The sequence below is a fragment of the Pollachius pollachius genome (assembly GCF_949987615.1).
Source record: "Pollachius pollachius genome assembly, chromosome: 7".
NCBI lineage: Eukaryota > Metazoa > Chordata > Actinopteri > Gadiformes > Gadidae > Pollachius > Pollachius pollachius.
The window spans coordinates 8,072,017-8,095,813 of record NC_136940.1 but is presented as its reverse complement, the minus strand read 5'-3'; the positions used below and the strand labels follow the sequence as shown (position 1 = coordinate 8,095,813).

The 23,797-nt window shown below is 45.3% G+C and overlaps 5 protein-coding genes across 6 annotated transcripts in view; 2 read left to right on the top strand and 3 right to left on the bottom strand.

Annotated features, from left to right (window-relative positions):
* The window catches only part of cyfip1 (cytoplasmic FMR1 interacting protein 1), a 30,039-nt gene extending 19,477 nt beyond the window's left edge, over positions 1 to 10,562 (top strand). Inside the window, exons 24-31 of the mRNA XM_079740176.1 lie at positions 4,528 to 4,671; positions 5,118 to 5,208; positions 5,795 to 5,925; positions 6,902 to 6,974; positions 7,259 to 7,353; positions 7,445 to 7,683; positions 9,062 to 9,209; positions 9,832 to 10,562. Of these exons, the coding sequence (XP_079596302.1) occupies positions 4,528 to 4,671; positions 5,118 to 5,208; positions 5,795 to 5,925; positions 6,902 to 6,974; positions 7,259 to 7,353; positions 7,445 to 7,683; positions 9,062 to 9,209; positions 9,832 to 9,996 (1,086 nt within the window). The 3' untranslated portion in view covers positions 9,997 to 10,562. The remainder of the gene's footprint in view (positions 1 to 4,527; positions 4,672 to 5,117; positions 5,209 to 5,794; positions 5,926 to 6,901; positions 6,975 to 7,258; positions 7,354 to 7,444; positions 7,684 to 9,061; positions 9,210 to 9,831) is intronic.
* fndc9 (fibronectin type III domain containing 9) lies at positions 1,036 to 4,129 on the bottom strand. Its single transcript, XM_079740410.1, has 2 exons — positions 3,872 to 4,129; positions 1,036 to 2,570 (listed from the first exon to the last, which is right to left on the bottom strand). The coding sequence occupies exon 2, from the start codon at positions 2,055 to 2,057 to the stop codon at positions 1,338 to 1,340; it is 720 nt and encodes a 239-aa protein (XP_079596536.1). The 5' UTR covers positions 2,058 to 2,570; positions 3,872 to 4,129; the 3' UTR covers positions 1,036 to 1,337.
* A 5-nt stretch (positions 10,563 to 10,567) lies between the features above and the next one.
* On the bottom strand, positions 10,568 to 15,780 carry nipa2 (NIPA magnesium transporter 2). 2 transcript variants are annotated; one of them, XM_079740178.1, is made up of 6 exons: positions 15,610 to 15,780; positions 14,649 to 14,879; positions 12,932 to 12,988; positions 12,578 to 12,668; positions 12,049 to 12,209; positions 10,568 to 11,759 (listed from the first exon to the last, which is right to left on the bottom strand). In XM_079740178.1, the coding sequence occupies exons 2-6, from the start codon at positions 14,785 to 14,787 to the stop codon at positions 11,104 to 11,106; spliced, it is 1,104 nt and encodes a 367-aa protein (XP_079596304.1). In that variant the 5' UTR covers positions 14,788 to 14,879; positions 15,610 to 15,780; the 3' UTR covers positions 10,568 to 11,103. The 2 variants fall into 2 exon arrangements, with proteins under 2 accessions (XP_079596304.1, XP_079596303.1); XM_079740177.1 differs by lacking the exon at positions 15,610 to 15,780 and adding an exon at positions 14,969 to 15,567.
* Positions 15,781 to 16,149: 369 nt separating this feature from the next.
* On the bottom strand, positions 16,150 to 18,088 carry nipa1 (NIPA magnesium transporter 1). Its single transcript, XM_079740180.1, has 4 exons — positions 18,063 to 18,088; positions 17,847 to 17,937; positions 17,394 to 17,554; positions 16,150 to 16,853 (listed from the first exon to the last, which is right to left on the bottom strand). Coding segments are annotated over exons 1-4 (759 nt in total). The 5' UTR covers positions 18,064 to 18,088; the 3' UTR covers positions 16,150 to 16,347.
* A 2,180-nt stretch (positions 18,089 to 20,268) lies between these two features.
* The window catches only part of herc2 (HECT and RLD domain containing E3 ubiquitin protein ligase 2), a 72,900-nt gene continuing 69,371 nt past the window's right edge, over positions 20,269 to 23,797 (top strand). The window contains 3 exon segments of the mRNA XM_079739638.1: positions 20,269 to 20,376; positions 21,014 to 21,107; positions 21,562 to 21,693. Of these exon segments, the coding sequence (XP_079595764.1) occupies positions 20,305 to 20,376; positions 21,014 to 21,107; positions 21,562 to 21,693 (298 nt within the window). The 5' untranslated portion in view covers positions 20,269 to 20,304.

The following is a 23,797-nucleotide window of genomic DNA, read 5'->3' as shown; positions in this document are numbered from 1 at the left end:
AGTACAGTGACATGTCATTAAGGAGCAGTCCGGGTTAGACAGTACAGTGACATGTCATTAAGGAGCAGTCCGGGTTAGACAGTACAGTGACATGTCATTAAGGAGCAGTCCGGGTTAGACAGTACAGTGACGTGACATTAAGGAACAGATAGGGGTTAGGCGCTACAGTGACCGGTCATTATGGTGCAGGTAGGGGTTGGACAGTACAGACAAGTCATTAAGAAGCAGGTATGGGTTAGATGCTACAGTGACATGTCATTAAGGAGCAGGTAGGGGTTAGACAGTACAGACAGGTCATTAAGGGTTAGATAGGGGTTAGACAGTACAGACAGGTCAAAGAGCAGATAGGGGCTAGGTGTTGCAGTGACATGTGATTAAGGAGTAGGTAGGGGTTAGACATTACAGACAGGTCAAGACAAGAGAAGGTAGGGGTTGGTTGCTACAGTGACATGTCATTAAGTAGATAGGGGTTAGACAGTGTAGACAGGTCATTAAGGAGCAAAAAGGTGCTAGGTGCTACAGTGACATGTCATTAAGGAGCAGGTAGGGGTTAGTTGCTACAGTGACATGTCATTAAGGAGCAGGTAGGGGTTAGTTGCTACAGTGACATGTCATTAAGGAGCAGGTAGGGGTTAGCGGTCATCTTGCTCTAGGATGCCTACAGGTGGACTGTAAACACTGGGGATCGAACCCAGTGCCTTTCAGCTTCGAGTCAGAGATCCTCCCCACTAGACTGCCCCTCCCTGATAGTGTTCTTTGCTTTGATCTTATTGTTGCGACATTTTTCCTAATACAAAATGAGACATTTTTATTATTTTTATTATCTCTAATACATTGATTCTATAAACAATAATGTATGTATTATACATACATTATACAATACATTTACGAGTGCATGGTCAATTCAAACCTGTAATCATACCTTGGAGTTGTGCATGGGGTTGCAATGCTGATTAACATCACATAATAATAATAGCATTAATCTCAAACAATGGCAACCTGACCACAATAGATAGATAGATCGATAGATAGATAGATAAATGGAAACATAAAAATACATATTTAAAAATGATGACCCAGATGGACGGATGCATATAGACAGAGAGATATCACTGGATACATACTTACGTTTCATGTCACACTGAATGGATGGACGGGTCGAGAGAATTACCATATTATGTAACCACATAGAGGGACGGTATTACCATTGTGACACGCTGGAGATATTTATAAATATTATGACACGGGATGAATATTAACATATGACCCCATACTTGATGGCTGCGTCCACGTAAGGAGTGTCGAGGGATAAAGCCGTGACCTCATTGAAGGGGAGGTCACACGGGCTCACAGCCAGACAGCTTAGTGAAGCCTCTGATCTCCTGCTGATGGAGGGGCTGGCCTCCGCGCTCCAACACCACGCCCCGGGACCCCCGCACGCCCAGGGACCCGAACAGGGGGTTCAGGATCACCGTGGCGCGCTTGGCGGTGACATCGTCCTCGCCGCCCCCGCCGTTGGCTCCGCCCCCCGCGCCGTAGATAAACCCGGGCGTGTCCGGCCGGCCGTCGGCAGGGGCGTGTCCGTGGCGGTGTCTGTGGTGGGGGAGGGGGCAGACGTTGTGCAGGCAGCCCCACAGCAGCACGCCGGAGACGAGGAGCAGCAGGAGGCTGCTGGCCATCCAGAGACCCATCGCCGTCTCCCAGCCGCCTCCTCCTCCTCCTCCTCCTCCCCCTGCTCCCCCCACTCCGCTGCCGCTCCCCGGGGAGTCACCGCCCAGCGTGGAGAAGATCTGACACTGGTCCTTGATGGGGTTGGCCGCCTGGCACGTCACGCACAGGAAGTAGGCGGTGTTGGGCAGGAGGTTGACCACGTCGGCGCCGGTGCGGCTGGCGGGGATGCGCTCCTCGTGCTTGAAGCTCTTGCGCTTGTAGCCCACCTCCAGGCTGCTCCAGTGGGGGTCGTACATCATGCTGTAGAAGGTGTCCCGGCAGCCGCCGTACGCCGGCCAGCGCACGCGCGCCGCCGTGGCCGACACGTTGTACACCGCGATCGGCATGACAGCGCGCCAACGCCAGCGTTGGTTGGTTGGTGGGTCGGTCGGTCGGTTGGTCGGTGGGTTGGTCGGTTGGTTGGTTGGTCGGTTGGTTGGTCGGTTGGTGGGTCGGTTGGTTGGTTGGTGGGTCGGTTGGTGGGTTGGTGGGTTGGTGGGTCGGTTGGTTGGTTGGTCGGTCGGTTGGTGGGTTGGTGGCTCGGTCGGTTGGTTGGTCGGTCGGTTGGTGGGTTGGTGGCTCGGTCGTTTGGTTGGTTGGTGGGTCGGTTGGTGGGTCGGTTGGTTGGTTGGTGGGTCGGTTGGTGGGTCGGTTGGTGGGTTGGTGGGTCGGTTGGTTGGTTGGTGAGTTGGTTGGTTGGTGGGTCGGTTGGTTGGTCGGTTGGTTGGTTGGTTGGTGGGTCGGTTGGTGGGTTGGTGGGTTGGTTGGTGGGTTGGTGGGTGGGTTGGTGGGTTGGTTGGTTTTCCTTTTGAAGTCCCGAGTAGAGAGCGTGTTATTCTTCTACAGATGTGTTTTTTTTCCTGAGACCAAAAACCAAGTAATTCAAATAAATAAGAGTAGAATATATAGGATAAAAATCCGTTTTTTTGCTGAAAATCTGTTTTTTTTCTTAAGTGTTCGGTGTTAAGTGTTCGACAAACGCAACAGTCTGTAGTGAACAATAAGGCCATAGAAAACTAGAGACGTTTGTTGAATATGCTTTGATTATAGAATATTATATATCCCACACATGATTACTGAAATCAGGGATAAAGATGTTCCCTAATCCCTCGGGACGGCAACATAAATCTGAAACGGAGACGTAGTAACTGTGGGGGACGGGCGACGCGTGACGTGTGATGGATTAGTGGTGACAGCGCCCCAACGGGGGACGGGGGGGGTGGGTGTGGTGGGGTTAGAGGTTAAGTAAACGACGTGATGTAACTGGGGATGATTGGGTTCATCTTGGCGCTCGGCGTAGATCTGACTGCCTCGCGGCCTCACGTGCTCCCTGGACCACACACGCAGGGATCTAAACACCGCTCAGGAAGGACGGGGCAGTGTGGCGGGTGTTTGACTCCCCAACTGAAAGGTTCTGCCTTCAAACCCCAACATCCACAGTCTATCTGGAGGCATTTTTGAGCAAGATGACTCCTAACCCCTACCTGCTCCTTAATGACGTGTTAAATATAAAAGATACTTCTTCTGATTTAAAATGAAAGCCCAATAGCTGAAATGCACAAGGTGGTTCTATTAATTAACTAAATGTATTCATTAACTAATTGTAACCTAATTGTATCGGTGCTGCTACATGTCCTGTACAGCTGCCTCCCTGGGCGATTATCCCATCGCTGGCTGGACACTTTTGATGTCTCGCCAGTAATTTACAATTAGTCATTTAGCCGACTACGCTTTTATCCAAAGCGGCTTAAAAGCGAGGCGGAGAAAAATCAAATATAATCAAAATTAGAGTAGTAAAAATAAAAAAATGTAAGTGCTTTACAACCTAGTTGCTAAAAACAACAACGGTACTCAGTTTGCTAGTTGCATAACAGTCATGAGAACATAACAAACATTTCAGCTGACATTTCTGGATAGTATTACTTTTTAAATTGTGCCAGGCTTGACACATTCTTCACATTTCTTCGTCCATTTCACATCCAACCTGCATCCCATTGCTTGTTGATAGTAAATAACAGATAAAAAGGTAAAGAGAGCGAGAGAGAGTTGGGGGATAAGAGAGATTGGGGCACAGGGGGGAGAGTTCTTGAGAGTCAACCATAGCAACAAGCATCTGCACAATCAAAAACGAAAGGAACAGTCAAAACACAGACATACTGACCTGGAGAACAGAATTGTTTCAGGGTGGTTGTTTACCTCGCAGTTCAGTCTGCCTCCTCCAGTACTACAGTCAAGGGGAGAGCCGCTAGATTAGAGTATCGTCGGAGGGTCTGCAGAGTGAGCTCTTCGGTAGATGTGTTGCGTTTCAATCACTGGTTCTGTGATGCTGCTGCAGAGCTCCAGAGCTCCATCTCTGAGCTCCGCTGGCTGAGCTCTGAGCTGCCGTGCCGCTGGCCTTCTGCTGGGGGTGAGCACTGGATTACCGGCCTAGCAACATCAGGGAGGGGGGGAGGGAGGGAGGGAGGGAGGGAGCAAGCTGGAAGCTGGTCTTGGCATGCAATGACGAGCGCATCTTCTGAGAATCTGTTTTGTAAGTAGTGGCCGCCATTTCAATGGTCATGGTCTGAATCATGGAGGTGGCTTTTGTATCCTGTTGTCTATATATTAGACAATATATCAGTAACAATACCATTAATTACAACATTTCCTCAATGTTTACACTTATTTCAGTGTCAGAATGGTTTTGGTTCTTTTCTTTAATGTTGATGTGAAGGATGAGATTTTAAAGGATATTTTCCTCTGCCTTATTTTGTATTGCTTTACTAATTATTCAGTAAATGTTTAGACTTTAAACATGCATGTCTCCTTCTCCACCAGGCTCTTAACCTGGCCTACACCAGCATCTACGGTTTCTACCGCAACTTCCTTGGCCCACCCCACGTCAAGGCCATGTGCAGGTTGCTAGGCTACCAGGGCATCGCTGTGGTGATGGAGGAACTCCTCAAGGTGGTCAAGAGCCTGGTGAGAAGAAACGCCGGCTTAACCCATCGTTCGAAACAACATCTCAGGGGATTTGGAGACAAAACAGGGGCTGATGGGCATATGTCGTCTGATGATAGACGGATACATAATGATCAACGGTGTGTGGGGAGAAACAGATGCACATAAATGTAAGAAGTTGGGATTGTAAAAATAGGATCATATGGCAATAAAATTTGGGAACCACTTACATTTCTGTTTCCCCCCCCAAGAAGTATTTCAAGAGTCGTCGTAGTTAACGAAACTATTCAACATATACAATAAAGGGAAAAAAAAGTAAGATATGTCAGACCATGATTAAATTCTGGTGGAAGATAAACCACCGTGGACCCTCCCTACAGACACACTCTGTGTGAGCTTGGCCCGACCTGAGCCGCCACTCCTCTGGATTAATGTGTGGTTTGCTAACCCTCTGGCCTCCTGTGTAGCTCCAGGGAACCATCCTGCAGTACGTGAAGACCCTGATGGAGGTGATGCCCAAGATCTGCCGTCTGCCCCGCCATGAGTACGGCTCCCCAGGTGGGTCACAATACATCGTACTGTGGTAGTATGAGTGTTGTAGGGTAGGATTTATAAATGTCATAGTCGTTGAAGAAAGTTATTTCACTCAGTTGATGGTTTAAAATAAACCCATATTCGAGTCAGTTTAGCAAAAACCGGTAAGCACACACAAAATCCATATAAAATAAATTGCCATTTATCAATCTATGCATTTTTAAGAAATATACCTTTTTAGAATTTGTATTATTTAATAAAATAATCATATATCGACATATCCATAGATATAGATCTAGATAGATTGATTTAGTTGAATGTTTGGTTTGCTGATCCTGAGTCTCTATAAGAGTGTATATATATAAGTAAGAGTATAGATATATACACGTATGTCTCTGTAGCAGTATAGACATCTACACGTATGTCTCTGTAGGAGTATAGATGTATACATGTATGTCTCTGTAGGAGTATAGATCTATACACCTATGTCTCTGTAGGAGTATAGATGTATACATGTATGTCTCTGTAGGAGTATAGATGTATACACGTCCATCACTGTAGCCGTATAACATGTTAACATGATTGCAACATTAACATGATGGCTCCCCAGGTATCCTGGAGTTCTTCCACCACCAGCTGAAGGACATCGTGGAGTACGCCGAGCTGAAGACCGTCTGCTTCCAGAACCTCCGGGAGGTGGGCAACGCCCTGCTCTTCTGCCTGCTCAGCGAGCAGAGTCTGGTACGTTCTACACCGCCTACCACCTCCGTCTCCGCCGCCTATCGAAATAACCCTGCAGGCGAGAAAGCGTGTTCCTGTACACCGAGGGATTGGACCGTTTGATGTCAGGGACCCAGAACTGCGCCGAACTGTGCGTAGTGCGGCCTCGACTCGCTCCCAACTGGAACGCGACCCATTTTGGGTCTCGACCCATAGCTTAAATAACGCTTTCCAGGAAATGCATGGAGATTTTGTGTGTGTGTGTGTGTGTGTGTGTGTGTGTGTGTGTGTGTGTGTGTGTGTGTGTGTGTGTGTGTGTGTGTGTGTGTGTGTGTGTGTGTGTGTGTGTGTGTGTGTGTGTGTGTGTGTTTTTGTGTGTGTGTGTAACTAGATATAAGAACATCCCACTGGCCACACAATACAAGTTGATGGCACAAACCTCACGCCTCCATGAACAGGTCAGCATTAGCAGATCGGATTAGCACAAAACAATTGCTTTGTTAAACAGGTTCTCAAAGCAACGCGCTGAGAAAAAGCCTCAAGGCGTGTGAGGAGTGTGGAGAGGTACATTTGCCTCAGGCCATTTACATTACATTACATTTACATTGGCGAGTCACAAATTTTATTATATTTGTATAACCTGATAATATTGTGAGTGATTCAACTTCCCAATGCCATCTCATCACTCATGCTGCTCCACAAAAAGCCTTCTGGTCTTTCTAATCCACCTGGCCACAGCATTCAGTTAAGCTCCATGTATCAGATTACATTCTCTTTCTCTAACAATCCCAGGCCACATTTACCTGCCCTGCACTAGTTTTGCATTCACATCAGATACAATAGGCTGAGATGTTTACATTGGGACAGCAGTGCCCCCTTCAGTTAATAACCTGTATAACTCAAAATCCTTCGTCCAGGGTACAGATCACATATACAATCAAATTACATGTTTGTAAAGTGTAGATTTACATCAGAATTTTTACTTTGTGTTTTACAGTCCCAGGAGGAAGTTTGTGATTTGCTGCATGCGGCCCCATTCCAGAACATTCTACCCAGGGTCCACGTTAAAGGTAAAGACAAGTGATGTTCCATAATTCAGTATGATCGTTACTCTCTATATCTTTACTATTGTAGCAATAAACTACAGTTAGCGCAATACATATATTTGTTTAGTTTTGATGACTCATTTAGTTTACCTACTAATTCATATTTTATAATGATAATGCACATTTTTGAATTTCACTGTTTAACACAACAATGTCTTGTCGTTCTACTCCTTTTTAATAAAATAACTTTAATGATAATGAGTTCGTCCCTTGTGTAAAATTCTAACTTGACTCTTCCCTGTGTTCAGAGGGTGAACGTCTGGACGCCAAGATGAAGCGCTTGGAGGCTAAATACACGGCTCTGCACATGGTTCCACTGATAGAACGCCTGGGAACTCCACAGGTAGGTCATAACCCCCACCCCCACCACCACCAGCACCACCACCACCCATAACTCCCCACCGTACTGACCCTGTGGTGTGTCGCACCGGCAGCAAATCGCCATCGCCCGCGAAGGCGACCTCCTGACCAAGGAGCGGCTGTGCTGCGGCCTGTCCATGTTCGAGGTGATCCTGACCCGCGTGCGCACCTTCCTGGAGGACACCATCTGGCGCGGCCCGCTGCCTAGCAACGGAGTGATGCACATCGACGAGTGCGTGGAGTTCCACCGGCTCTGGAGCGCCATGCAGTTCGTCTACTGCATCCCCGTGGGCGCGCACGAGTTCACCGTGGAGTAAGTCACTCTCGTTTTTGAAGTTGGTTCACTTTTTGGGAATGACCGAGGGATGACAAATGTAAATACTTGTATTTACATTTACTTTACAAGTATTAATAAAATACTTGTAAAGTATTAATAAAATACTTGTAAAGTAAATACTTTACAAGTATTTACTTTACAAGTATTTTATTAATAGATGTACAACTAAAAACGACAACTAATGAATACAAGCAATGGGGTCAATCTGCGGGAATTCACCTCAGCGCTTACCGCTCAGGACGCTAATGCATTTTCACAGAAAGATGCATCCTACCTATTCTTTATTTGCGTAATTAGTGCAGATTGTTTTCTGTTTAAAGGTGACATATTATACCACCAGGTGTGAGTGTGATTAGCCGTTACAAGCCGGTTTGCAAATCTGCCTCTTCTGATATTTCAAGTGGGCGGGTAATTGCTTATCACACTCACACCTGGTTGTATAATATGTCACCTTTAGGGATTTTATCCAATCAAATGTTTATCCTTCCTAACTTCAAAGTTCAGGGATGTCCATGTCCAATATCTATTTGTTCTGCGATATCTTAAATGACTCACTAGTGAGTCCTTCACTCTAGATGAGCAGGTCTCACCAGAATATCTCTAATAAAGTGTACATACTTCCACCACAGATCAGAGAAACCTTTCCTTGTACTTTCTTTGTGACCGGTTTGTGGCTCGAAACAAATCCAAGCAAAGTATGCAAATATTTGCAAATCATTTAGCCTGTTTATGTGAAGAGTAAGGAGGTGTGAGTGGGAACATCTCAAATAACAAAGATGCCGATAAGTGGTTTTGAATGTGGTGCTTACTTCCTAGCCATTAAGAATAGGCCAGGGATTCCAAACCATTCGACGACATGAGTAGGCTCTAGGGGCCACTTGTAAAAGACTTTTACTTTGTTAACCCTGCAAAGCAAAAACTATACTAGACGTAATTCCTGCATTATTACGCCAAACATTTAAGTTAAGACAACAAATGGAACACTGAGGCTACTATATTATTAATGTTTTTAAATCATATCAGTATGATTGTTTATAATCTTCTACAATATTAATAATAATAGTATAATATTAGTTCCTAGACCATTACAATATTAATACTGAAGCTAAATAATAAAAGTATAATATTGGTTCATGGGCCAATACATTATTAATAATATTAAATGATAATAGTATAATATTCAAAGGAACACGTGTAGATGAAGGGATACTTGAGCCATACTGATGTGCGGTAGGGATACAGAAGGCCGACATGATGATGGGAAATGCTTGGCTGATATTTTAGATGGTTGTGTGTTTTTCAGGCAGTGCTTCTGGGACAGTATTGTAAGTGGTTGTGTGTTTTTGTGTTTCAGGCAGTGCTTCGGAGATGGCCTGCACTGGGCCGGCTGTATGATCATAGCCCTGCTGGGTCAACAGAGACGTTTTGACATCCTGGACTTCAGCTACCACCTTCTCAAGGTCCAGAAGCACGACGGAAAGGACGACATCATCAAAAGCGTGGTGAGACAACAGCAGGAGGTGGTGTCATCATAGGTCGCATGACGTGCCTCAGTCTTTCCGTAGCTTTTGTTTACCGAGAGTCAAGTTGACCACAGAACATTTTGTATACCTTCAGGGCAGCAGTAAACTAACTTTCTTGCTATTCGTCATTCACCGTTGCACCTGTCCCCGTTCCTTTGAGCGACATAATTTGGATTTATCAGGAAGCTACTATTACTAAGTAATGTAAAATATTAAGGTCGGCTGTCCAATCAGCACTGACATAGATCAACAATTAAAGGGGACGTATTATACCACCAGCTGTGAGTGTGATTAGCCTTACAAGCAGTTTCGAAAACCGGCCCCATATGACATCACTAGTGGGCGTGTCCACCTAGATCTGTACCGGATAGATGAGCAACGTTTACTTCAGTCCACTGGGTAGGCTGGTAGACTGATCTATCCAGCACAGATCTAGGTGGACATGTAGTGATGTCATATGGGGCAGATTTCACACTCACACCTGGTGGTATAATATGTCCCCTTAATTGGAGAAATAAAACCTGTTTTATCATCTACAGTGAAAAATAAGCTGAATGAAGTATTTCTCAACCAAACACTACCTCCCCCTGCTGTTCTTTAGCCCCTGAAGAAGATGGTGGACAGAATCCGCAAGTTCCAGATCATCAACGACGAGATCTTTGGCATCCTGAACAAATACCTGAAGTCTGGAGACGGAGAGAACATGCCTGTGGAGCATGTGCGCTGCTTCCAGCCCCCCATCCACCAATCACTGGCCAGCAACTGAGCCACCAATCAACCAATCACTGGCCAGCAACTGAGCGACCACATCCACTAATAAACAAATCGCTGGCCAGCAATTGGTCCACATTCACCAATCAAACAATCACCGGCCAGCAAATGTGTTTCCACATTCAATCACTGCTCAACAACTGAGGGACCACAACCAATCACTGGCGTCCAATAGATATTCCACATCCACCAGTAGGAAGCGGACCAGTAAAGCTTGTTCTAATGACATCCTCTTTCCTGAGCAGCGACGGACCACCAGGAAGTAGGGTTTCACTATGTATGACTTTTTTTTTGTATTCACTCGTGCCTTATTAAAAATGACTAGCTATATATTCTTTTGTTTTATACATGTTGGGGGTGCAGATAAGGGGTACTTTTATCAAATATTTAAGGGTTTGCAGTGGTGGGAGTTGGATTGGTAAAGGTATAGGGTGACCTGTTTTTAGTGGGGGATGAACGTAAATTGTATTTTCTATATTGCTAGAAATTGCATGCTGAACTTAACATTTTAAAAGGACGCCTGATAACCGCATTCGTAGCCAGGGTCAGCATTTATTCACAGTGCCTTGTGTCTAAAATGTTTTATTAATTTTAAATTAATAAATATGTAACAAATCCATTGGTTGATTTTTGCACGCTTTTTATGTAAACATTACAAAAAAATGGACTACCGTGTCATCCAACGTAAATAGATGGTACCGTTTCCAAGTACGAAATTAACGCGTATCTCAACAATGTCTTCTCCATAAATAACTCTGTAAATCAGCAGGACCTCAACTTCTTACAGTTGATGGATAATAGAAAGCACCCGGTGCATGGGTATGTAGTATACACACAAACAAAAAGGTTTTCAGAAAAACAAGAAAACCTGGTATACCGATCTACACAGGAATTAAACCAAAGTCCAAACGTTATACTAATTATGTTATGATATGAAAAACTTAAGGCAAATTAAATCAAAATACAATCGATTGGTCCATCCAAGACACTGTGCCCCCGCCCTCCTCCCTCCCTCCCTCCCTCCCTCCGATTGTCTCAGTCTCCCACCCCGTTGCCTTGGAAACCGAGTCAGTAGTAATAGTAGTCGTAGTAGTAGAGCCCCTTACGAGGAGTTCATGGCGCCGTTCCTCCGCGAGATGCTGTCGAAGGACGAGCCCATGTCCCGGCTGTCCAGCTCCTCGGTCTCCTGCAGGAGTTCATAGCCGCAGCCGTGCTGCCCCACGCCGTTGGCCGCCGGGAACCCCGGCCCGCCCCGCTCGTCCTTGCGAATGGCGACGGCGAGCGCCGCCAGGCTGACGCTCACGTCCTTGAAGGCGTGCAGCAGGAAGATGCCCACGATGATGGTGAGGAAGCCGCTCAGCGTGCCGATGACGTCGGCGGCGCCCATGTGCTCCCACTCCTTGAAGAGGATGGCGGAGCAGGTGAGCACCGAGGTAGTGAAGAATACGTAGTAGATGGGCGTGACCAGCGACGTGTTGAAGATGTCCAGCGCCTTGTTCAGGTAGTTGATCTGCGTGCTGACGCACGCCACCAGGCTCAGCAGCAGGACCCACGCCAGAGGGTTTCCCATCACCGGCTCCCCCGCGATGGCCTCCTTGATGGCGATGCCCAGGCCCTTCACGCAGGAGACGGACAGGGCCCCGATCACGGAGCAGATGGTGATGTAGACTAGGATGTTGGTCTGGCCCTGGCGCGGGCCAACCACGCAGATGAAGATCATGGCCACGATGATCACCAGCGTGGCGAACACCAGGAAGCCTGCGGGAACCGCACAACCGCCGAAGGGTCATCAACCACGACTGACATGGCATGTAAACATTTGATGTCTCAATCTGTATTTATATACAAATCTGGACTTTAAAAGGGGTCCCCATTTTTTAAGTAGACTAATAACAGTATTCTAGTAGTTAGTTTAATTTAATAGTTCTAAAACCTACAGTGGTGTCAATAGACTTTGAAGGGGCTGATAAAAAAAAAAGTAAGTGAAAGTAAATAAGACCAAGCAAGAGATGGAAAGAGAGATAGAGAGGGACTTCAGGACTCTAACCTGGATCCACCAGTTTGACCGCCATGTGCTGCAGACTGCTGATCTCCTCCTCCTTTGGAGCGTGGATCACCATGGTAGTGGAGCCAAGGATGCTGAGCACACAGCCTAGCTTACCGTGCAGGTTCAACCGCTCTGTCAGGAAGTACGAGGACAGTACCGCGCTGAAACCACCAACAACACGGCGCTCAGTGCCTTATCTCCATGGAATCATCTTCCGGTACATCACAGACTCCAAAGGCTCATTGGCATGGAAAACACATTCTTTCATTCCAAAGGACATCCACACCGCCAACAAAGAACAAACCTCCCCTTGTGTTTCTGGTTTCTAGAATTCCTCTCTACTACTAGTACTACTATCGTTTTTCAACCACAACTTCTTCGAAGCGTCTCCAATTTTGAATGTGCCCTTTGATTGGTCACGTGCTAGGCGCTTTGTATATAAGCTTAGTCTGCTCAATGAGTACATGCACCACACCTCCCCCTCCCGAGACGGACGGATAACATTAGCCAGGATGGTTGTTTTTTTTACCTGACGAGTACGCTGAGGGCTCCCAGGGGGGTGACCAGAGTGGCTGGAGCAAACGCATAGGCAGCGAAGTTAGCCGCCTCCCCAGCTCCCACTGCACACACAAAACACAGGAAGGACGTTAGCCTGGTAGCCTGCAGGCATGAGCAGGGAGCCAATGCTGTGTCTCAGTCTGCCATGGCTCGGATTGTGTTCACACTACAGGAATCGCACGTTACTCTTTAGTCCATTTTTACCGAAGCATTGAGAGCATCGTGTTTCCAAAAAAACCTCCAATATACCACATAACATCCTGCTAATACATGGGATGCATAAGAAACTGAGATTGAGTAGGATGAGTACTCGGAGGACACTTACTTGACAGTAAACCAGCCCACCAGAGCCACTCCTTGAGATATGCATGACCTCCTTGCCCTGAAGAACAAACGATGCATTAGAACAAGTGATGAAACCACAAAGAGGATTTATTACAGTAGCGTAGAGCTACAACAGACATAGTATACAGTATAGGCTACAACAGACAAAATTCATAGAAAACTGTATTGTAGATGCTCAAACATAGTATTAAAGTAGTGTTGAGGCAACAACAGACATAGTATTACATAAGTTTAGAGGGTCACAACATATTACAGCTGTATAGAGGCCAAAATATACTTTTTTTCTAATCTTAGTTTTTTCTTACCGTAAGTGCTTTGAGATTGGTCCCCATGAAAGGAGAATTATAAATTTAATTTACTATTATTAACGGACTGTACTATTAAAGTATTGTATGTGCTACAAGAAACTGTATTCTTTCACAAGTATAGGGTACACCAGATAGTATCACAGTAGTGTGGAAGAATTAAACCTTTCCTGATATAGTAAATAATCTAGTAGAACTGTGGCCTGGGGTTAATGGTTGCTCGGAAACCGGCTGGTATGTTCCCTTGCTTGCTGAGAATGACCCTTGAAGCTTGCACCCTTTGTTGATATTCAATCAAAATTCATACACCAACACCCCGTATGTAAATTAACTTCCGCCTTTGAACTTATTGCGGTTCTTTGTTTAACTGATACACCAATCATGTCAGGTTATCTACCGTAGTGCAAACTACCACGCCTATACACCATTTAGATCTCTATCAGACGCTTATATCCCCTCCTCTACAGAGTGTCAGGCTTGGTATCACCCCATGACCACATAAAACCCCCACTGCTACAACCGGATGTCGTTAACCTGCCTTGAACCGCAGGCCTTTTGTCAAAGCCCTGGCAGGGTCAGGTGATGTTATTCACGTTAATAATTACTCAGTGTAATAAAGCGCCTGACTAAATTTAACCAAAGACGACGAATCATCCCACCGCGCCTTTCATCACACAAGGCCCTGGCTCGCCTTGAGCTGGGAAAGCCTGAAAAGGTGGTTTTGCTTCAGGCACCCGGCTGCTCCAATGCCACAGCCTCCCTGTTGTTTGGCCAAACTAAACACAGAGTGGCTGATCCCCTGTTTACCAATGCGGACAGACTGGGTTTGGGTTTGACCGATCACTCGCTGCAAAGGCAGCGTTTATTTTACACAGTACAGGTCATTTATAATAGGCAAATGGGCATTCACAAAGGGAAATTGTGTGGACGCAGCAACCATAAGAGCAGGTACAGACGAGGTGTACTGCATACACACACCTAAAGAACAAACTGGCGACCCCCATGTTGCCTGGCAACCTGCGCTCTACCTTGCAGTTCTGGGTAAAGCTTCAGAAACAAAGTTTGCAGTTGGTCTACATTGTAGACCTAGTAAGAGTAACAACAATGATAAGTATGCACCAACCCAGGTTAAACAACAGGAATGACATACCACTTTTTAGACCATATGGAGGAAAAGTAAAGTTGTACCTGCTGTACTGGTTCCACCTTCACAATCAAGCTTTAACAACATAAATGGTAAGTATGTGTCACCTGTCCTATTGTTATGCCCCTGGATACATATGCTGAACCCAATACCTGTTCAATTTAGACATACAGTTAGTTTAATCTACAGTACAGTTGTGCCTGTTCTACCTCATAGATCCAGGTAAACGGACGGTAAGGGCTGTTTACCTGCTCGCATCGATCCCTTCTTGGCCAGCCGTAGCAGTCCCTTCTTCTTGAGGATGAAGCTTCCTCCGATGAAAATGCTGGAGCTAACAGCCAAACCAAGGCCGATGTAAAAGTCATACTTTCCCCGTTCCTCAACCATGGTGAGGTTGGATGAGCTGGTTTGTTTGGTCACATTTACCACCGAACACTGCAGTCGGTGGCCAAGGGAACAGTTGTGGCCAGCCCAAATACCTAGGAATTAAGAAGACAATTTCATGTTTTTCATCCAACCCCAAAAAACGAATAAATACAGAAGTAGGCTTGTTTTGGGTGTGTCCTACCATCTCCACAAGATATATTACACAATGCATACCCCTGATGCAATGTGTTGGAGTATAGCTCCATCAGGAAACATTTGAAAGATAGTCCTCAAAAATAGAAGTTCTTCAACAGAACAGTGTGATTATAAGCTCCACAAAAGTACAGCGTCAACAACAGTGAGGCTACCATAGACGCAATGCATTTCCGCCGATGGCTGTTGTAACAAGGTTCGCTTATACAAATATCCCATCTCTTACCTCAAGACACAGGAATCCAGGAAGTGACAGGTGAGGTTAGCATGCTAGCCCGTGTTAGCACGCTAGCCTGTGTTAGGCTAACTCTCCTAGGTTACCACCTCCCTGTCCAAGTTTAACTGCCTTCATACTTAGTTGGCTACTGACACACGCAGTCTAAAAGATGGATCTGTTCGTGCATAACGGCAAACGCCGACGCACTTGGCTCCTGCATTCTTAATATATGTCCGTAAAACAAAACACATTATTTGTAAATAATTGGTATATATATATATGGCCGTTAGCTGAGAGCTAGCTGGCTGGATAACGACGCTAATGACCCAATGCTTAGAAACCACATTATAAAAAAAACATTAAAATCGTATCGTTTGGAAGCAGTTGGAATTTCATATGTATATTATAGCTACCTGTCCAGAGTTGGTCGGTGTGTCCCACGGAAGGCTGGTAATGGTAACGGTTAAGGTAGAGGTTAGCGTATTGCTAGCCTATTTCCGAGCGCTGAGCTTCATATCTCATACTGCACTCTTCACTCCTCGGCCCGGCTGTCTGCTCTGCGCTGCACCGCTCTCTGTGCTTCCTCTGGCGAACACCACTCAGCACTATGGTATGGACCTCTGCCCCCTCCCTTCTGTGACCCTGTCAAGCACATTGGTTTGGTTTTACAACGTTGGGGCTGGCTTTCCCACGGATACATTCCGATAAGGATTGTAATAAAGGTTGCATTATTTTTCCAGAAAAAAATGTATTTTACATTACAGATAAAAAAAAATAGTATCAAACATTAGATTGATGTTTATTTTTTAAAGTGCTTGTACATCAGTAGAATAGTGTTTTACGGTATAGTTGCTTTCTACTTGTTTCTTCATCACTTTATTCACAACAAATAACTAGTACAGTATTAATGTGAAAAATCAAAAATGGGTTCAAAACGAATAATAAATTCAGGAGAACAGATTTAGCTCACAATCCCAAGCAAAATAAGAGAAAACTGGAATGAAATTTGCATGTTATGCTAATTTGAAGGAAAAATGTGCACACACGTGTGTTCACAACCAGAACTCTCACTACACACTCTTCTTTGGCATTTTACAACTCCATCAATGAAAACTCTTTAGAAGTTGCATTCAATTGTTCTTTCAAAATAATCATTCTACTTTCTGTTTGTCCTCGCCCTTCGGCCACATCAGTACGGCCTCATGGGATACTCTCAGGAGCACCACTCCAACAAACATGGTGGCCAGGGCGCAGACCATGGCCAGGCTGTCCACCACCTTCAGCCCCCTCCACTCCTTGAAGAGCAGAGACGACGCCAGCAGCACAGAGCATGTGAAGGACACATAGTAGAGAGCCTCAAACATGTTGCAGCTGAACCGCTGCAGGGCTTTATCGATGAAGAGGAACTGGGTGATCACGCTGGCGGACAATATTCCCAGTAAGCCAAAGAAGAGGACCAGAGCCCTTTGACTTCCCCCACTGAAGAAGGCCTCCTCTGCCACCAGGCCCAGTGCCTTGCTGCTGGGCACGGTGAAGCTGCCAAGCAGAGAGCAGATGGACACGTACACCATGATGTTGGAGCTGCCATGCACCGGGGCCACCCAGAAGATCAGACCAATCAGCAGCAGCAGAACGAGGAAGGAGTAGCACACAAACACTGGAGGGGAGAGGAACATCCTAGTTAGTGGTGAGAAGTATTGGCACATTACATCATCTCCAACCTAAAGCAACTCCAGCAATCGTTCATCTTCAGTTTGATGGTTTACTTTATAGCAAGGTAAATAGTTTTGTGGGGCAAGATAGTGTCATTTAAGTTTAGTCTAAAGTTTTTTTCTACCTGTAGGCAAGGCACCCCTCATCAGGGTACCCTAAAAAACCCTACCAGTTCTACCTACAAAATAGTAGTTTTGGATAAAGTGTCTGCTTAGTCACTAATTAGTATGAACATATATGTTACTAGAAGTGTTGACAAATGTAATCCTCAATCCTGAGAAAAGGACACACACTAACAACACTGTTATAGTCTTGTAAAGAGCAAGGCATTATCATAGCCAGGTTCGGGTTTGTTTCCCACTGGGGCCACCCATGCCAAGATGTAAGTTGATAAACGCCTCCAAATGGCATAAATATTATGTTATTATTATGCATCACAGTAGGTTCACGGCACTCCAAGGTCACTCGATCGGCAGCACCAGACCTGGGTTGAGGAGGCTTGCCTCAAGCTGGGTCCTGGAGGAGATTGGCTGCGCCGGGGGAGCGTGGATTATCAGAACCACGGTGCCGCAGCAACACAGCACACAGCCCAGCCGGCCAAGAAGCTCCAGACGCTCCCGCAGAATCCACCAAGACAGCACAGCCCTGAGACACACACACACACGCACACACACACACACACACTCACACACACACACACACACACACACACACACACACACACACACACACACACACACACACAGCAGTGGTTAAACCCCAATGCATGATGCCTCACCTGTAGGTATACTGCAGTAAGTTGCCTAACAGAAAACCCATGCATTTAGAAGATAATAACTTCATTGTAAACAAAAACATACTCTCATTATAGAAGCATCAAAATCACGAGACAGGGCCAGCTCAACCCTTGATAACCCAAAAAACCCTCCCTACTCACCCGAACAACACTCCCAGGGCTCCCAAGGGAGTGACGATCAAAGCTGGTGCCGCATTGTAGGCCAAGAAATTCCCAATTTGGCCCACAATCACTTTAAGAAGTTCAAACATAAGGACTCAAACATAAGGACTTAGGATGAGATGTTGGATCAGTTGTGTCAGTAATTTCAATAATTGTGCATTTCCAGACTTGAGCGATAGAGAGCAGTATACTCACTAGAGAGGGTGCCGCTCCACCACACCACATCCTTCAGATGCGAATTGCCTATAGGGGAGCCAAAAACAAGCGCACTTCAATGGCAATGAACCTAGGGCCTCTGAATAAAATAGCTTTTGTAAACGTTTACATTATATTATTGGGGAACATGTTCTAGTTCCTGTTTTCAGATATTTTTCTCAATATACCTTTAGCTTCCGCACGCAGCATCCCCTTTTTCTGGAGCACAAATGTGGAACCATTGATCAAACTCGATAACACTGCTATCATTATCCCTGCGACAGGGAGCGGGATGTCCGATTCCAAGGCCATTTTACAGTATCCCAAAGTAACACGATACGTCAAGTTTAAACTAGTCTAGACAAACACCAACAAAAAAAGTTAGTCCGATTCACATTATTTCCGATTCTGACACTGACTAGACTCCTACGTAGGCAGTAAAATGTACAGCTCAACCAGTGACGGTCGTTATAACCTCCGACGAATCACATTCGTCACTGACGGCCGGTTGCATGTCTACGCCGGGTGGGCTTGGTCAATGCATTTCATTCAATACGTTTTGGGTCCATAGGTCTACGGCCGGGTGGGCTTTGTCAATGCATTTCATTCAATACGTTTTGGGTCCATATGTCTACGGCCGGGTGGGCTTGTTCAATGCATATGATGTAATGCGTTTTGGGCCATCTGTCTATGCTGGGTGGGCTTGGCCAATGCATTTCATTCAATGCGTTTTGGTCAGCGCTTGGTCAGTCTAGTCTAGGCGAGATAACATTACTCGTTTCTATTGTAGGACACCAATGGTTTGTATTGTTGTCCAGCTTAATAAAAACAATATGTAATATATCACACACACACAGGACTAAATCCTAAAATGTATGTTCAATATACTTTCCCATCAACTGTTCTGTATTTGCAGGCTCCACCACACCCGTAGCGGCAACAAGAGAAACATCTACTGAACCCGCCCCTAGGTCCCGCCCATATTAAAGAGAAGCGCTTGGTTTACACCGTCCTGTGTCTGCGGGCGGAGTCTGGTGTTCAGCAAGAGGATCACCTCGAACTGAAAACCGCTGTCGGTATTACAATGTCCATAAAACAATCGCAATAAACCCATCACCACATGACGTCATTTGTTTCCATGCCTCGTGCTTCGGCCCTAGAGCTGTCAATCAAGTTCAACATGAACGACTTTCTTAATGCACCAAAGCAGCCGAAGGAACGAGAGTAACATAAGGGAAACATTTCAAGGTACTGTATTTATTGCATTTTCGAAGTGTTGATATTTTATTTGCAGCTTATCTGCAGTCTTGGAAGGGTTGCATCCTACACCACTGAGTGTCATACTGCATATTGGATGCTGAGAACAGATCTAGCATAGCCACCGTTACATCAATCGTGGATATGGACCTAGATTGTTAGCCACTAGGCTAACCTTAGCTGTGTTCCAAGCTATTAAGCCACCAGGCTAACCATAGCTGTATACCAATATAGAGCCACCAGGCTAAACTTAGCTGTGTTCCAAGCTAGTTAGCCTCAAGGCTAACCCTGGCTTGGACCACAGCTATGGTATATGTTGGCTGACTAGATTGGTACCCAGCTGGTTAGCCACAAGGCTAGCTGTGGTGTTACTTTCTATGTTATTGGGGGTGCATGGTGCTGTGTCAGGGGGATTTTTCTCACTAGAAGATGTGCATTTGACTATGTTATATGACATATCTCCTATTTATCACGAGCAGTGACAGCTCGCTAACGTTACAGTAGTCCATCTCCACTCAGTTGTGCATGTTAACATGTCTCTTTAATTCGCTTGACGTTCTCTAGAACAGGGCTACACTTAATTTACATATTGCTGATTAAGGTTAACTTTCATCCCGTCCACATTCAAATGACTGCATTTCAACAGAGTTGAACACGACAGCTGATACTGTTGAATAGGAGACCTAAGCCATCGCTAGTTGATGTCCTGTAGCTGTACACTTCACTTGTAATTCATACGTAGCAACATACAACGCTGTGGTCGAGGCAATTCTTTCAACGGATAGTTTAATGTCATTGACTAACAACGTAAGCACGTCAATGCACGCATGCGAATGGAGGACGTTAAGTCAGGCGGAGAGAGTAAAGGGTGCTCCGTGTAGAGGGGGCTCCCAGTAAAGGGTGCTCTGTGTAGAGGGGTCTCACAGTAAAGGGTGCTCCGTGTTGCAGGTTGGCTGCGCGTGCAGCCAGGGGCGGACGTGACAAGATGCCTACTCCATCGTTCACCCTCGACGCTCAGCTGAGATTTCATGACAAATGGCTGAAGATCGACCTCCAGGTAAGTCGGTGAACGGGGTCGCCACGGTGTTAAAATGCCAAATGACTTCTCCGTGTTTACTACAGAAGGTCTCCTTGTGTTGACATAACATAACCAGGGTGGGCCTAGGCCTGGGTGATCGTGCAGACACCCGAATGCTTTCAACAATATCGGGATGTAGTGTGTTGCACAAGGAGTTGGTTTGCTTGTTGACATTATTAGCGTGTCAGTTTCATCACGCATAGTTTACCATGAGACTCCCTGTTCCCCTTACTGTGAAGGGTCTAGTCACTCTATCAGTGTCAGATGCTTGTCTTAGGTTTAGCTTTATTTTTGTATGAATTGAACTGCTGAAGCTCCCGACACCTCAAAAAACAGGTCTGTTGAATCATCTTATTTTCTTGGATTTTGATAAACATATTTTAAGAAGGATATTGGGCATAATCGGTGAATTAAAAAGTTATGGATTGTATGTAAATAACAACATTGTAATAACATTTCCATTGGCTCACGGCCTCCCTGATCCAAGAGGCTCTTTAAATGTCAGAAAAAATATATCTGTTATTATATTATATTTATTTTGTACAAAAGCGAGTGAAGCTTTTATTGGTTAATAAGTGTGTGTGTGTGTGTGTCGTCTGTGTCTGTGTCTGTGTAGAGGGCCTTCTCTCCAGAGGGCCTGAGCGAGATGTGGAATGAGATGGTGAAAGATGAGGAGATCACCTTCACAGGAGAGGAGTCTGCACATACCGGTACGAGGCTGTGAGCCAACCTCACCTTCTCTTCCTAATGTCTGCATGGGGTTCTAGCGAGGAGCGCTAGCTCATGGATGCTACACACAGTTGGATGCTTGTGGGGAATTGCATTTCTGAATGTCATAGCGAAGAAGTTGAAGGGCCCCATTTTACCACCAGGTGTTCTGTTAACCATTATAAGCCGTTCAAAAATCCACCTGTTGGTTACATTACAAGTGCGATTGTCCAACCCAGATGTGTGATGGATAGATCAGCATTCCAGTTGGCACAGTCCGCTGGGTTACGCTGTCAGCTGGATCTAACCATCCTGCATCTGGGTGGTCATTCACTTGTGATTTCCCTAGATCTTGAAATGACTTTTGATGGCCGATCAACAGCACACCTGCTGGTAAAATGGACCTTTTTAAAGAAGAGTTTGTGTTAATACCTGTGTTGTCACGGTGTTCCCTAGAAGACTGCACAGACTGCTTTGGGGCACAGAAGAAGGATGACTCCAACGATAAAGAGAAGAAAGAGGAGGAGGAGGCTTCCACAACCGTGCATCACTCCATCATTGAAACGTGGGACTGGGGTAGACAGCCGGGTGAGTTACAACACACTGGGCTCCAACACAACCATACTCATCTTCGCAATGGTGGGGATTTGAATCAGCAAAAATAGTAATGGGGAGGCATGTGGGAGGCATATGGGTCACGAGGTAGAGCAGGTTGGCTGGTAACCAAAAGGTTGCTGGTTCGAACCCCGGCTCCTCCTACCTGAGTGTCAAGGTGTCCCTGAGCAAGACAGCTCACCCTACCTGCTCCGCTTGTCGCCTTGCATGGCTGACACCGCCGTCGGTGTGTGAAATGTGAGAATGAATGGGTTAATGTTAGGCAATATTGTAAAGCGCTTTGAGTGGACACTTTTTAGAAAAGCGCAATGTAAATGACGTCCATTTACCATAATCCTTTGTTACAATGTAATATGTATGCACATTTCGAAGGGAAAGGATTAGAGCTTTCAGTTTGATCATACTCATTTCTCTAATAAGTGATCTCTATACCTAAATAATTTCATAATGAATGGATCCCATAATGTATTCCCCATGGCTGGGCCTCTGGATGAGATGTGCCCATGTGCTTTGAATGTGTGTTCACTATGTGTTTGTAGTGTCTCCTGAGTCCTGAATGACTGAACCTTAATGGTTAATTAGTTTGGTGTTTCCTGGTGTTGCTAGTCTGCCTCTAGCTATGTACCAGCTAGGTACCAGCAAGCTTGTTGTCGTTCTGGCACGTGAGCTGTAGTCGATCTGTCGTGCGGAGCTGTGGTGTGGAGGTCAGAGGTGTTATTTATACCCCAGCAGAGTCCAGTGGCAATCTGGACAGCTCCTGTAATGTAACCTGTAGCGTAGTCTTGAGCTTGGCCTGCGTTGTTTACTAGCTGAGCTTGAGAAGGGTGGGACGGATTCATGTTGGGCCAGAGATAAGCATGCAGGGCAAGGGGGGGCTGGTGGGGCAACCAAGGCAATGGCTTCCTGGAGAGGTGTATCCACTTGTATTTCCATGAACTTAGCAGGGCACCCTACTATATGTGTAATACGTGTACACACCATTTATTATTATTCATATTCATATATGTGGTACAACATATATATATACAACATGTTATACAAATGATCACAATTATCACTGTTTTGCCCAAAAAATAGCATGCATAGATGTAATGAACCTCAACATTCTTAAGCAATGGATGGATATCGGATGTCATAATCATTGTAAGCATACACTGTTCCCAGATCCGCTCTCATAACATCTAGGGTGTCCTCGAATTTTGCGTGTTGTTCATTCCAGATTTTGTGTGTGTGTGCGTGTGTGTGGTATGAGGTAGTCAGTAGTTCCTTTTTAACTTTAGTAAACAATTGAGTCTTCAGTCTTGGCTCTATTTCTCTATTCGCTTCAGTTACTGAAATACCAGCACACTGTGTCTGAATGCTGGAAGACATATCAGTCCTTACAGCACAGCGGGGTCAGCTGAACACTAATGTGGATGTTAGATCTGCTATTTCCCCCCCTCCGTCCTGAGAATGGCTCGGTGCTGAGAATGGCTCTTTGTGATGTAAGATCCAGCAAGAACTACAAAGCCCACAAGAAATCCGAGCCGGCATTGTAAAGGGCACCGAAATACTTTTCATACCACAGCCATATTCATACTGTATTTGTATTGTGTATTTGTGCCTCACCCAGGGGCATGCTACACAATGGTAGTGGATGAGGTTTGATATCCCGCTAACATTCAGACACACATGTCCTCATTGGTGACTTAAAAAGCGCTATATAAACACAATTTATTAATATCAATGAATATTCTAAATATTTAGTTTAATTTTCAATATGATTATGAAATCCAGTATATGCACGACATTTGATCCTAATACAGGGCCCCAGGTTTGATCAAATAAGCCTGTTTTGGTCAATGTTGAAAAACCAAAACCTTTCCAAATGTTAAATATCAACTATCTCTTATCCACATTTCCTTTTTGCAGCAGAATCATATTAATTATTATTCATACAGTTGAACCTAAACCGGAATAAACAACAGTCATCCATTATCCAATTTTGGATGAGTGTGTCATTGTGTGAGCTAACTTGTCTGTAGTGGTTTTTCATCAATAGCTATATTAACTAGCGGATGGTAAAAATTATCCATGT